The 14668-nt window shown below is 42.3% G+C and overlaps 2 protein-coding genes across 18 annotated transcripts in view; both read left to right on the top strand.

Annotated features, from left to right (window-relative positions):
* The window catches only part of LOC132913209 (zinc finger protein 853-like), a 74774-nt gene extending 62584 nt beyond the window's left edge, over window positions 1–12190 (top strand). For all 17 annotated transcript variants that reach the window (XM_060971335.1, XM_060971325.1, XM_060971330.1 and 14 more), the window contains one exon: window positions 142–12190. In XM_060971335.1, the coding sequence (XP_060827318.1) occupies window positions 142–263 (122 nt within the window). In that variant the 3' untranslated portion in view covers window positions 264–12190. The remainder of the gene's footprint in view (window positions 1–141) is intronic.
* The window catches only part of LOC132913237 (pre-mRNA-splicing factor Syf2), an 86041-nt gene continuing 82611 nt past the window's right edge, over window positions 11239–14668 (top strand). The window contains exon 1 of the mRNA XM_060971406.1: window positions 11239–11248. The gene's annotated coding sequence lies outside the window, so the exon portion shown is untranslated. The remainder of the gene's footprint in view (window positions 11249–14668) is intronic.

Below are 14668 nucleotides of genomic sequence, written 5' to 3' on the forward strand. Positions count from 1 at the left end.
GTCTATCGAATATCGTAACCGGTGCCATATTCTGTCTGTTTCGTGCGCTCTTACACCTTCGAATTCCCTATAAACGCTTAATCAATCTCTTTGCAACTCCAAGATGATAAAACAACGTAAAACCGACAACATTTTTCGCAGGGGAAGCGCTGCGATTACAAGAACAGCGATTAGAACAGGCCCTGAGGCTTCACGGTGATCCTCGAGCCCTGAGTTTCACTCTCCAGCACGTCGTCAATCAACAGAACAATCAGCAACCATGAAAATTCAGTTACTACTGAGACGAGTGGACCCCTTGGACGTCGGATCAGACGGGCCTGCAGCAAGTTGAAAGACTCAATCAGCAACCTTTTCAAGGCGCTGAACGTTCAATAACTCTCAACGAGCAACAACAACAACAAGGTTCGTCTGGCATCGGTCTTCAGCAGCAACAACAACATCAGCAGCAGCAGCAGCAGCAGCAGCATCACCACCACCACCACCAACAGCAGCAGCAGCAGCAGCAGCAGCAGCATCATCACCACCACCAACAGCAGCAACAACAACACCAACAACAACAGCAGCAACAGCATCCTGAAGATCGTGGTATCAAGAGGAAGGCCGACGATATGATCGGTAACTCTGACAACGTGTAAAGAGAACGACGTACATCGACGATGAACAGTGAAAACCGTTTATCGTCTTCTACGTCGATTCTAAGATAGAAGGCGTCCAAGTGAGGTCATCCGCGAAATTACTCCTGTCTCAGCAGTAGAAACGAATTATTCCAGTAAATTAACTAATTGAGAGTCTGAAAACGAGCGATTGTTTCTCAGATTCGCGAGAAAAATCCTATTTTCAGTCGGTTAACGCGCGACGATCGGGAGAGATCGTCGTGTGGTCGAGCCAATCGTGAAACTCTTCTCTTCGAGAGAACGAAGAAGGAGGGCAGGATAACGGTCATACGTATCTAGAAATCCGTTAGACGGTGCGTGACGAGAACAGCGGTGGCAATGATCTTTTAGCGGCACGCGATTGTTCGCGTGGACCACGTTGTTCCTACTCGAGTCCTGGATCTAGAGTTCCTAGAACGACGACGCTCGCCGAACGAGAGGGCCGTCGCTCGTCGAGGACGGTTCGCCGGTTCTCTCTTTCGAGCGATATTGCTTGTTTCGTTGAGTCGCTCTGTCAGAATTCTCAGGACGCATTGTTACAACCGCTGTTCCACATCACCCCTGAAACGTGCCATAATATATCGAATGAAACTGCTAACCAACGCGCGCCTTGTCGTCTCTCGAGTCGAGAGACGACGCTTCAGGTTGCGTACAGTACTATGGTTTTTTTTAGTACAAGAGCCAAACGTAGACTCGTGCAAGCTGGATAGGTGACGACAAGCGATCGTCCTCGTTCCAGCGGCCGGTCTAGGCTCAACAAACTAAACTATATATATACATATATACATACCTAGAAACCAGTTTAAGATACCCTTAATCTTAGCTCCCGTAACGTTTAAGCCAGAAACAACGCGTCTGATATGTGCGTAAACGCGGTCAGGTGGATCAGCTAATCCCCGTACGTTCGTTGGTTAAATACGCGTACACGTTATCCCCTTCCCGTTTATCGGACAAACGCGCGACAAGTTACAAAAACGGACGGTCTGATCCGCGAAATCGTGCGGCGCGGCGCGGCACGGCGAGAGGTACTCGTCGTCGCCCGTCGACTACGTTAGTGATACACGAGTACGCAGAGAGAAACGAACACGAAAACTTGTTACACAGAAACACTAAACACCAACAACACACCTAATATACACGCGAAATAAAAAATCTACTACACGTAAGAATATAAAAATGCGCGCAACTTGTGCTGGTCGGCAGCACGAAAACTATTAGCTCGTAAGCGAACAAACAAAATATAATTATTACAAACAGTTATATTATATATATTATATATATACATACAGAGAGTCTGGAGTGTACGATGGAAACAAAACGAAAAAAGAATTCACACGATGGAATGGGATGGGACGGGGGCCCGAGGAACAGGGCCCCCCTCCTTTCGATGCACTACACGTGCACATTTTCAAAGAATAATCGTGAGAGTGTACGAGAGCATTTTTCGTGAAACGAGCACGCCAGAAAAATGACGAAGAACAAGGTGAAAATAAGAAAGATGAAGATAAAAAATGATGATGAAGAGAGAGAAATAAAAAAAACTAAATGCTAAATATTATATATATTATATATATATATATATAAATATTATAAATAATAGATATAGGGTCTATGAGACTAGGATAAATTAGGCGAAAGAGAAAATCGAATGAATGGGTAGCGCGTGCCCAGGCAGTGGTACACGATCGAGCCAAGAGCCACGTCGACCAGAGAATGGAAGAGACGCAGTAGACGAGAATCGAGAGAGATGCCAGAATGCGCACACGCGAGAAAGATCGGGAGAAAGACGGGAGAAAGACGGGAGAAAGACGGAAGAACGAGGAAAGAGCAAGGGAGCAAGGGAGCAAGGGAGCACGTGCAAGATTTCGTGAATGAACGGCCTTGGGATTGTCGCGTACGTGCAAGGGCACGCGGTTGAATGAAAGAGAAGCTGCGCGAAAGAGAATGCTTCGTGAGCATCAAGGAGGAGAGAGTGCGAGAATGAAGCGAATGAGAGATTTTAGAGTGGCGTGCTTCAGGTAATCTGAGGTCCTGTGATCGTTATAAGCGAAATATTTTTTTATTTCCGGGTATATATCTGAACGCGTAAAAATACTTGCGTCGTTTCGAACTTTTACTTGCAATATACCGTTACGTTCTCGCAATACTTAGAAAGAAGAAGAAGGAGAAGCAGAACAGAGGTGGATCATTGAAAAAAAGAAATACGAAGATGAGGATGACGAGGGAGAGGAGAAGAAGAAGAAGAAGAATATATAGAAAGTCCGTAGGTTTGACCGTGGAGCGAACTTTAGAGACTCGGGCCAGCCCCTAACTCCTAAATACCTCTTTGTAATGCCCCATCAATTTCGACCCCGATTCCCCTTTTCCCGACCTTTTATGAAACTCCCGGACTGTCCGTACTTTCGATGGGGTTTCTTTCGGCCAGACCAGACCAGATGAAACGAAACGTTAGACCGTAAAAAACCACACGCGCATCCAAAAAGAAACGCGTTCCTCTCTTCCAACTCGAATCTTCGTTTAAAATAAGAACCGATGCGGACGGTTGTTATTCGAAATTCAACGTGAAATTGTTCGACGAGAAAGGGAAAGAGAGAAAGAAAGAAAGAAAGAGAGAGAGAGAGAGAAACGGAATGAAAAAACTAGTGCGAAAAACGATAAAGAGGTGGTCCAAAAAAAAAAAAAAAAAAATTCTAAACAAAAATATCATCCAAAAAGATAATATCGTTCAAACGACGATTCACCTACGACACGTTCGATTTCTTCGTTTCTTCGACTGGCAATCGCGGACTGAAGAGTGCGGAAACGAATGGTAGCGTGCCGAATTTTTTCTTCCCCGTGACATCGTACGTCGACCGCGTTGTTGTTGTTGTTGTTGATCCCACCCTTCGGAGATTCTCGACGAGACTTTCGTTCCGTGACCGGTTCGTACGAATTTCCCCCGTTCCTCCACTTTTCTACCTTTTCATTCCCATTAACTCCATGATCGCTTCTATCCTTTGAACGATTTTCCTAATTCCGGGTATCCCGAGACAAAATCGAGACAAAATCAAGACAAAAATGAACGAGATGGAAATTTTCCTGTCCTCGCTTGTTAATTTCGAAAGTGAACCTTCCTAACGACGAAAGAAAAGAAAAAAGAAGGAGAAGCAACGAGAGGATAGAAATCGCAAAGATGGAAGAAAAATTTGGAAGATCGCGAAAAGGAAATTCTTCAACTCCGAACTCCGAATTGTATCCCGACTAATCCGTTTCTCTTCAGGGGATCCCCCTCTTTAACCCCTTTGTTCGCCAATTATGAAAGTAGCCTAACGTCGTCATCTTCGTTGAACGTAAAAGACACGCGCCGAGAAGCCGCCGGATAGCCAGGCTTTTTCACCATCCGGGTCGAGAGAAGAAAAGATTGCTAAAAAGATTCATCGTCAAAGCTACATTTAACGATTGCACTCGCCTCGCGACCGGAACTCGATGGATTCGCCACCGGTTGCACCATTCGAGAAACACGATCGTCTCGAATACTTTCAAGCGCAATCCGAAGCCAACTATTTCCCCTGTACGATTCGAATCTGATACGAGATGGTAGTGCAAATGGAACAAACAAGCGAATCAAAAACGATGACGTACCTGTGTCTTTGGAATGTGCAAAAGAGAAAAAGAGATAGCGAAAGATGAAGAGAAAGATGAAGAGAAAGAGAAAGAGAAAGAAGGAGAATGGGAAGACGAAAAAGGAGGGAAAGGTCACCTCGAGTTCTTGGTAGTGTGCATGTGGGTCGATCATTGATCGTTCTTATTACAACAATTTTTACGTTACAGGGCGTTTTTTCCTCGGATTAAGTAGTATGTAAATACACCTTGATATCACAAGCATAAACTGAGAATTTACTGGTAAACTTAAATCAAGTACATAATGCGAAATAGGGTTAGTTTCTATGTAAATACCTAAAGCTGGACGAGTGCATACACCTCGTTCACGCAACCAACGATAATCGTTTTTATCGAACCAATGCTTCTGTTCGTCATCGGTGTACGCCTGGTCGTTGGTGATCGCCCTTGTACAACCCGTTTGCCAAACAATACCGTCGGCGAAAATCAACATGCAGAAGAAGGGGGGGTTTGAGCAAGAACGTTCTCCAAAATGGGCGTCGCTGATCGGGAAATTTTTTTTTCTCGACACTGATACACCCACACAGTTACACATACACGCTCACATACACACAGCATTGCGATGGATTGTACAGCTACGATAGGATAGATAAGTAAGCCTCAACACAATTCTTCACACACTCGCACCACCGGCACCGACTAGCCTCCAAATTAAGACAGGGACCAAACGTTTGGCGAACACAATTTTTCCGACAAATTTTCTTAATACGATATACGATAGGAGAACGCGAACAACACTTTTTTCCAAAGGTATTCAACGTTTCCGGCGCGAACGATTCGTTTGTTTCGGCAAAGGTGCGGCGCCACTATCGAAATACAGATATCGCGGCATTCGGTTACAAGGTCAAGTAGAACGAACGGATAAAAGTCGGACATTTCGCGGCCAGATGATGAAAAATTCGCAATTAGGCAAAGATCAGGCACGTTTGGCAATCTAACGAAGCGAAACGCACCGCAAGAAGAAGCTAAAACGCCGTTTAAAAATGCCATTTGAACAGAGACAAACAGGAAGGAGAAGAAGCAGAAATTGATCGAAAGATTTATGCAGCGTATCATCTTTGCAAAACAAACGAAGAGGTATAAAATAAAGATAAAAAGACGATTCTACGGTCCCTCGACAAAACAAGCAAACAGCAAAAAGGAAAAAAAAACAAAAGAAAAATCATCAAAAAAATAATGGTGCACGAAAGTAGGAGCGGAGGAGATGATACGAAGAGATTTAAAAAAAAAAGCAACAGCATCACCACTTTTCACCATCACTATCGCCATTATCAAAAGTAAGAAAATGTTAACAACAACAACAATACATAAATAAACACAAGCAGCAGAGCACAACGTCGAGATCCTTCGTGATGGTACGAAGTCATGAAAGGATTCCGAGGCGACAAGCTTTTCACCGGTGCATCCTGCCGTGCGCCGAGGGTTGCTTTTTCATTGAACGTGAAACAACGAAAGAAAGAATGGTAAACGTAGAAGGAGGATTGGAGAGAAAAAGGAAAAAAAAGAAAAAGAGTAAACGATGCAGAAGGGGCAGCCGACTCAACTCCCCCGCACACATCACATCCCCGCGCGAGAAGGAGGAATTATTCCCGAGGCGCCGGCCCGTGCCCCGCGAACGTGTACCATAATTATTAAAAATTAAACAAAACACACAGCAAGTTACAATAGCTCTAGTAGTGTATGTTCTGTAATCGAAGAATGATAAGCAAAGATAACGAAATAATAAAAAAAAAAAATGGCGTGCTCGCCGTCGTAGGCGTGCCGGCAAAAAAAAGCACAAAAAAATAATTTACAAATATATTGATTTACATATGCCCGTAACTCGTAAGCGGGCCGGTGGCGCAACGCGTCTACCTTTGCCGGATTTTCAACCAAGCTTACCACTGTCGCTATTACCACTGTCGCTATTATCAATGTCGCTATTATCACTGTCGCTAATAGAACGCGATAGAACGTGTCGCGTTGCAACACACACATACACACACGCGCAGGGACACAGCGAAGAAGAACGAAGAAAGAAGATAGAAGAAACGAGTCCGACTCGGCAAAGGCGAAGACAAAGGAAAAGGAAAAGCAACTAGTCGTCCAAGTGGCCGGCTCGCGACACACCGCGTCCCAAGAACAGCGTTACAAAGCTGTGGCAGAGCGAACGATGGACGATCGAAAGTGCGATTAATAGAGAAGGAAGGAGAAGAAAATGGCACGGCGAGTAGACGAACCGTGAGTAAGTGTTAAACGCGACAGAAGAAGCGGTAAAACGTTGAGGAGAAAACTGGTGAAATGAAAATCAACGAGCAGGGGGAAGCACGTAGTCTGCAAAACCAGCCCTTACCCATAATCTTAATCTCTTTCATGTAAATTTGCTAAATGTTAAAATAATCTAAAAAAATGCCATAGCCCGGATGCGCTGGTGTATACTCCCAGTGCATACACACTCACAAATACGACTCGACCTCACGAATCAAACGCAAAATCCGCGTCGCCAGTTCTTCGATGGATGGCACGCGGTGAAATTGGTATTCTCGCCAAGGAGCAAACAGTTTACAATTGCACAATTGACAGAATCACAGACAAGCACACGACAAGATGAAGACAAAACCGAGGCCCGCGTTTCACCGTGACGCCACGTCGACAATGAAACGTCGCGGAGGATCCGCGATCTCGGCCAATACACGAGTAAAATCAAAGTTGCCCTGGTTCTCGAGCGTGCAACCCCGCGCGCTCACACACATTCCATACACAGGTTGTACAATCGTCCACGTCCGTTGCCGATAGTACGGCCGACACCCTTGCGCCTGGCGCATGCACCAATGCATACACCTTCTACACGTGTTACACACTTTACACTCTTTTACACTTTCTACACTTGATTACACACGCTACGGATATGTAAAGCCAATTGATTTTGTAAATTGTCGAAAAAAAGCAACAGACATTCAAAAAACCAGAACGATTCGGCCTTTCACGGTACTTTTTCCACGAACGTTAAATATTTCAAACGCATTGCGGAAACCAAAAATATGTTAGAACGTTTACTACCGATCCGTTTGAGAAGATCCACGCGAGGATCGTCAGCGATCAGTACTCGCTTTTCAAGCGGAAAGGAATCGTTTCGAGCGCAAGTGAACGAGGATTTACGGTTGATATACAAAAAGCAATTGATATTCAAAAGACGTATGAAATAAAAAAACGAAAAAAAAAAGATAAATAAATAAATATGGAAGAAAAACGAGCACGAAAACCGAAGCAAAATTCGCGGCCTTTGGCATACGTTTGGATGCAGAACCGATGATGAAACGGCGTTTGCGTCTCGTACGCTGACGTCACACCATGCATCCCGGAATTGACGTTAATAAACCCGGATGTGACGTGACATATCCTTCGTTGAGGAATGTCAAAAAAAAAATCAAAGAACCAAGTGGGCAGGCTGGCTAATCGAGGCGGGACAATGTTTGGTAGTAAAGAAGAAACCACGAAAACCAACCAACCAACAAACAAACAAAGCGTAAGAAAACGTCCCAAGAGATGGACGTTAAACGAAAAAGATGGCACCGCCTCGAGTTTACTACGTATTGATATACTAGGTAGAAAAGAAGAGATACGAAACGCCTGTCCCACGTACAGAAACCAGTGTAATAACCATCCTAGCAAGTAGCAACGGCATTAGGAGAGCCGTTGTTCAAATTCGCGGCTTTACAAGCAAAAACCGTTGATTTGTTTTCGATCGGGTTTTAATTTTTTAATGAAATAATCTCACAACGAATATATCACGTACGGTCGCGCGCTAATCGATCCATGCGAGAAGATGGGGCAAAGACGTATGTGTATATTCGTGACAGTGTGTATCGTAAGTGCGCAGCATATGATAAAACCGACAGTCTAGCAGTGCGAGCGCCTCGGCGGCATTTGCGTTTTCACGCGATGTCCCTGACCGAGCCTCCGTGATTAAAAACCGGAATAAGTTGTTTCAATGTCCACTATATAAATGAAGAGGCATAGCTGATAAGACGGTGGGTTTGCGTTCGCCGTTCGCCGTTCGCCGTTCGCCCTTCTCGAGTCGTTCGTCCCGCTTCGTTCACGAGATAATATAATATATTTGTCGGAGCACGACGCGTTTTTGACGGACGGACGAACTCTAATCTTGCGAATAAGAAATGGAGGCTGCGATACCATCCCCCGGAGTTCCAAGTAAAAATCCAAAATCTCTCTTGCGTTCTTTTACTCGGGCTTAAACGAAAGTACATACGTGTATTCCATAGGTTCTGGCAACGTCAAAAATTTCTTCAACGTCGAAAATTTATTATGGAAACGACAAAGTATAGCGAAATTTTCTTGTCCATCGTCTTGATCATCTTCAGGCACTTTGACCAACGTATCGGGACAAAAGTAAACTAAACGGGACTATTTCAAAAGGAAAGACGACGAGACAGCATTTTCTCACGCTGAATATGCCGAAACTCCAGCAGAGTAGTAACGTGCCGCGAATTTCATCGATCGAGACGCCAATCGGTAAAACAATCGAGACGCCAATCGGTAAAACAATCGTCGACGACGAACGCGCCAACCCACCGTGCTGGCTCGTCGTTGCGATCCGAGAAAGCTTCGACGCTTCTCGGTTTTCACGACGAGTCGATACTCTTTTCAAAATATTCTCCAAATTTTTGTTCACGAGAATGTGTTTTCTTTACCCTAAACCCCGTTTACAACCCGCCGCATACGCGTCCGAGGAGAAAAACCGAGTCCAAAAAAAAGCTTCCTTCTTTGAATCTAGAAAATTTTACGAAAACTCGTACTCGACGCATTCAAGTACAAACGGTAATTGCAAACGATAGGATAGAACGTATGTATGGAAATTTCGAGGATAATAAATATGGAAAAAGGTAAAAGTCCGTTTAGTGGGTGCCTTCGTCAGGGTTTTCTGTTACAGTTAAACAGACGTTTCAAGTATAACTCACAACTAGTAGTACTATGGTAGAACAGTTATTACAGTGTACCGCAATAAACAGTTAACTAAGTAAGTATACAGGAAGCACATGGTCTTTTCAGTGTCTACAATCTTGTCGTACACCACCGCCAATCGCGTAGTGGAACGACCGGAAATACCGGATTCATTTCGTACGCAATTTCCTCTGGCCCCGCAACATCCCTCAACATCCGACATAAAAGCGTGGTTTCCCGCAAACTTTTCGACGTTAAACATTTTTGGAATCCGAATGAACGTGCGGTCGATATCGTAACCAAAGAAATTACATTGGAAATTACATTGGAAATTACATTGGAAATTATCCCCAACAAGATATCGCAATCGGCAAGACGAGGGACCTACGACACGTTTTATCCATTCGACCCCGACCGCCGTTCGTTTCCTCAACCCCCGCCGAATCCTCTCCTCAAAATCCAATCAGTATTTAACAGAATAAATATGCTACTAAGTGTACTAAGTGTTCGTAGTTTAGGCAACGTGTACGTTGTATGCTCCGAATAGGTGAAAGAGAAAGATAACCGAGAGAGCGAAAGCGAGAGCGCGAAAGGGAGACGATTGTACGGTGGAGTCACACACATATTTAAACTAACAGATAATAATTAATTAATTACAGTACCGTAACCATTTGTCAAGTCAAGTTAATTAACAGTTAACCGTAACGCATACACGCATAATTATTAATTAAACGTACTCGACTCTATATTCTAAGGACAGCAGCGACCGCACACAGCGTCGTCGCATTTATTCGATAAATCGCGCAGGCACTCACTACGGAAGTGAATCCAAGGACTGTGGGACTCGGACGCGGATCGGAAGGTGCTTGAACGAGCGTCGCGACGCGTACATTATTATCAACGAGACTCTGTCGAAAATTTTTACATCTCTGAAACGGCACTCGGAAAGTATCCTGCAAACGGAGAAACAGAGAAACAGAGAAACAGAGAAAGAGAGAAAAAACAGAAAACATCGGAATCTTAGTGGCTTGGTTGATCAAAGAAACGCGAAGCTACGCGCGTTCAAGTTTCCCCCGTTTTTCATTAGTCTTTCAAGTGCAGCGTTCAGTTACTTCACTTATGACGTTGCTTTCAACACAATACAAAACACCCCGCCATCCATCCTTACAGATCAAACCCATTCACCGTATCCTCAACCCACGGGTAATCCTCTCAGTGCCAACCCCCAGTTTCACGTGTACGCATTGTTTCAAATTTGTTCGCCACGTCTAAGTTACGAGTTTCACGCCAGTCCGTATACCGCGTTCTCTTCTTCATTAACTAAAAACTCGTTGCATTTCGAGAAAAATTTCCTCACAAAATTCGATGTAACGAAACGCAATATTCGTTGCGATTCGTTGCGATTCCTTGTGTTTCGCTGTATTTCGTTGCGATTAAAACACGAAAACATATTATCCGAGATGACAAAAGAAATCTTTACAAGTGAGCAAATACCTTGGAGAAATTATCGTTTGATCGGTTCAAGTTCGGAGTAAATAAATTTGGAAAAATGTCAGAAATGCGGCGGCATACGGCTGGCGTCGATTATCGATGAAAAGCAAACGAGTTAAGTTTCAAATGTCAGACATTTTACGTACAGTTTGTTATCAAGTAACACAGCGCAGATTATTGTTAATTTTCGGCGCCCGTTTTCGTCGCGTTTCTATTCGTCTCCGATGAGAACAACTTACGGAGAAACCGCGAAGCAATTGGTGGTAAACCGGCAGTCTAGCACGATGCGACGAAAATGTGCGTGCTCGGGTTTAATGGTATCGATTGAGTTTGGTCGAAGTCCCCTTTTGGGCAAATTATATCGACGCACTTCCGGTTCCACCGGCCCGTCCAAATTCAGACGATCGGAGAAAGGGAATAAAGAAAGAGCCTGCTTTCGTCCTGATCATCAATTCGAAATTCAATTCTAGTCAAAAAAGGGTACAAAGCCGTAAACGAGTTGACTCGTTTGGCAAAAAAGATCGGTACTTATTTATCGCGAGTTGTTCGAGCGCGAATCGAAATCGATCGGTACGAGGCACGTGGAAAAGTTGTACGAAAGATCGGAGCTCGGAGAAGCTAGGCACAAGCTGGCAGAAGCTCGGCGGCGGCCTGTCGATCGAAATTCGCGTAGGGGGGAAAAACAAATCTTTTCGATGAAATTCCGAGAGGACGAATTCTGAAAAATAAATGGGCCAGTGGGACCGTATACTGGAAAAATATCCGCGTTGTTGACAAAAGCAAGTAGCCTCTTTTCGTTGTATCAAAAGTCGGCCAAAGTCCGATCGATCCTTGTATAAGCAAAAACGACACACTTTCAAAATCCTAGAAAATGGATGTACGGTGCGAATGAATATTTCGAAAGCTTCGATGATAAAAATTGTTATTGCTCATTCGTATTTTAATTTCTTTTTTTATTCTGCAAAATGCCTGCCCATCCACGCTTTTCAGCCAGGACACTAGGCGGATCCTCGTTCGCGTTTTAAAAACCATCCAAGTTGCGTCGATTCTCTCTTTCTCCTTTTGAGACGGACAACGACGATTCCTATTTCGCTGGTAAGAAGGGACAAAACGCGACACGAAGGTCTGCCACGCTGTTCCAGCATTTTGATACCGCGATTAATCCACTACTATTATTATTATTATCGCTATTATTACCGCTATTATTATTATAATTATCGCTATTATTACCGCTACTAGTTTATAATGATGATTAGTTGATTATAATGGAAAAATTGCTAAAGGGCAATTGGAGGCGTATTTTTTAGAGAGAAACGAGAAAGAGAGCGCGAGCTCGGTTCAAGTTCGCTCGAATCATCCAAGCCATAATGTTACACTCACTGTCGATCGATTACGATCTTGAAAGAAAAACGAAAAAAAAAAAAAAGAAAAAACAATAAAATGAAAAATGAAAGAAGCGAATCGACGAAGAATCGGTAGCAAAAGAATAGTAGTCATGTTTCGAGATTCTCCTTTTTTTTCTCTTTAGTTTTCCTTATTACGTTTTTTTTATACAAACATACATATACAAATACATACTTGTATGTATACACGAACACACGCGCATATATATTTATATTATATATATATATATAAAAAGAAAGAGAGAGGGAGAGAGAGAAAAAAGAGTTATACTCGTTAAATATTATATGTTATTTGTAGACTTATTATTTATACACGAAGGAAGCCGGTACGTAAAAGTTGTACGTAGGGCGTAGAAGGAACGCGTTTTAAACAATCAAATTCTCAGTCTTTCTCGCTGTTTTACTCGTAATTAACTCGTAATTAATTCGTAATTAATTCGCAAAACAGTTCGAATTACGTTGATACGAAGAAAAATTGAGTAAAAAAATTCATCTTCATTTCCACGTCTTCCCTTTAATCTTAACGATTTTTCATTTTAACGCGTAGCATCGCGCACGACTGAGAATTATATATGCCACTGACACAACTCGCGTCGTTTGTTAAAAGCTTTATTTCTATTACTTTTTAGCGTGAAAAGAAATCCTCGCTTTGTCTTTTTCTTCTATTTTTTTTTTTTTTTTTTTTTCTTCTTTAAAGAATAATCACGCGCGTTAGTCGATCGAGGAGGAGTTGGACAAAAAATACATTATCACGTGCGTTATACGTTCCTTTTTGTCTCTTTTATGTATATCGTACATATTGTCCTCGTTCGAGTTCGAAGAGTACCGGGAGAAAACGAAACGGCATTTCGAAGCGTAGCATCTCGATTTTCATTCTTCTCTTTGGAAAACTAAAATAAAAAAAGCAGCGTTTTGTGTCGATTCGACTTTCGTCAATCGAGTGTCTCGGTGTCCTGAATCGGGAGATAGCGCAAAAAACATTCTCGTTTACGTAAAACTTTTTAATTCATCCTCAAACGAGAACACTGACATTCGATCGTTTTATTCATTCGAACGGTAAGCATTCTCCTGCGTACTTTTCAACTGCACTTCGCGACGTTTTTATTCACCGATCGTCGTGTACGTACGAACCGAGGGACAGATCGTATCGTAGCATCTGATCTCTATTCGAGTTCCTATTTTGAGGTGCAGGAGAAGAAAGAAAGAAAGAAAGAAAGGAAGAGAAGAAAATACATGAAATACGGGGGGAAAGAGGGGATTTAGGGGATTTACTTCCGTAAAAATTATCATTGAACGAAAGTGAAAGTTAAAGATCGGTGAATATAAACACCGCGTCGAGTTATGTTTGCTAGTCAGAATTGGTTAAAACGAAGAATGGAGCAACAAACTAGAGAGTTTACGATTAGTTACTACATATTGATTCGTCGTTTTATCGTGTAATTAGTGGTTTAGTGACACGGCTCCGATGATTCTCGAGCCATACGCGTCCTTAAAGCTTAAAGTAAGAACAGAACGAAACGTACACGCACACTCGCGTCAAGCGTATACAAAAACTACGGTTCTTTAGTTACTATTCGCGTAGAAATGGCGTGCCGAGTCGCCGGCTTTATTAACAAAAATTTGTTACAATTTATTGTTCGTACACGTCAAGTTTATTTAGACACTACTTTCGTCTATTTCGTATTCAATTTAATAAGTTTCTTTATTTTTTCTTCTTCCTTTTAGTTCTTTTATTTCTAGCGTTGTTCTGACTATTGTAACCGGTGTTATTGCTGTTACTACTACTACTACTGCTACTACTATCACTACTACTACTACTACTACTACTACCACCACTACTACTACTACTATTATTATTATTATTATTATTATTATTATTATTATTATTATTATTATTATTATTATTATTATTATTATATTTTATTATTATATTATTATTATTATTATTATTATCGTCATCATTATCATCATCATCATCATCATCATCATTATTATTATTACTACCACCACCACCACCACCACCTCTACTACCACTATCACCACTACCGCTACTACTACTACTACTATTACTACTACTACTACTACTACTATTACTATTGCTATTACTATTACTATTGCTACTAATGCTACTACCGTGACCGTTAGGAGACACATTAGTTTAACATTTCTATTGCTTTTGATTTTCGTAGATACTATTAGTTATCTATTATTACCATAATTACGTCTAATTTAATTATTACTTATTGTCACCAACACCGTCATCATCACGATATCACGCACCAAATGCACATCGGCACCATCATTGTAAGTCACGTCAAGTTAAAAACGTCCACTTGTTTTTCATGCAGTTTGATCATCGTTATTTACTTTTTCTTTTTCCTTAGATCAATTTATCTCGCGAATGTGGTTCCTTAAGGTCGAGGTTCGCTGTCGAACCATGTAAAATGGGATGAATAATAGCGATTGACAAATCTCTGAAATACGCTGACGATTGTCACACGAAATTTAGGACACGTGCGTTTA

This window comes from Bombus pascuorum, chromosome 13 (genome assembly GCF_905332965.1).
Source record: "Bombus pascuorum chromosome 13, iyBomPasc1.1, whole genome shotgun sequence".
In the NCBI taxonomy this organism is placed as follows: Eukaryota; Metazoa; Arthropoda; class Insecta; order Hymenoptera; family Apidae; genus Bombus; species Bombus pascuorum.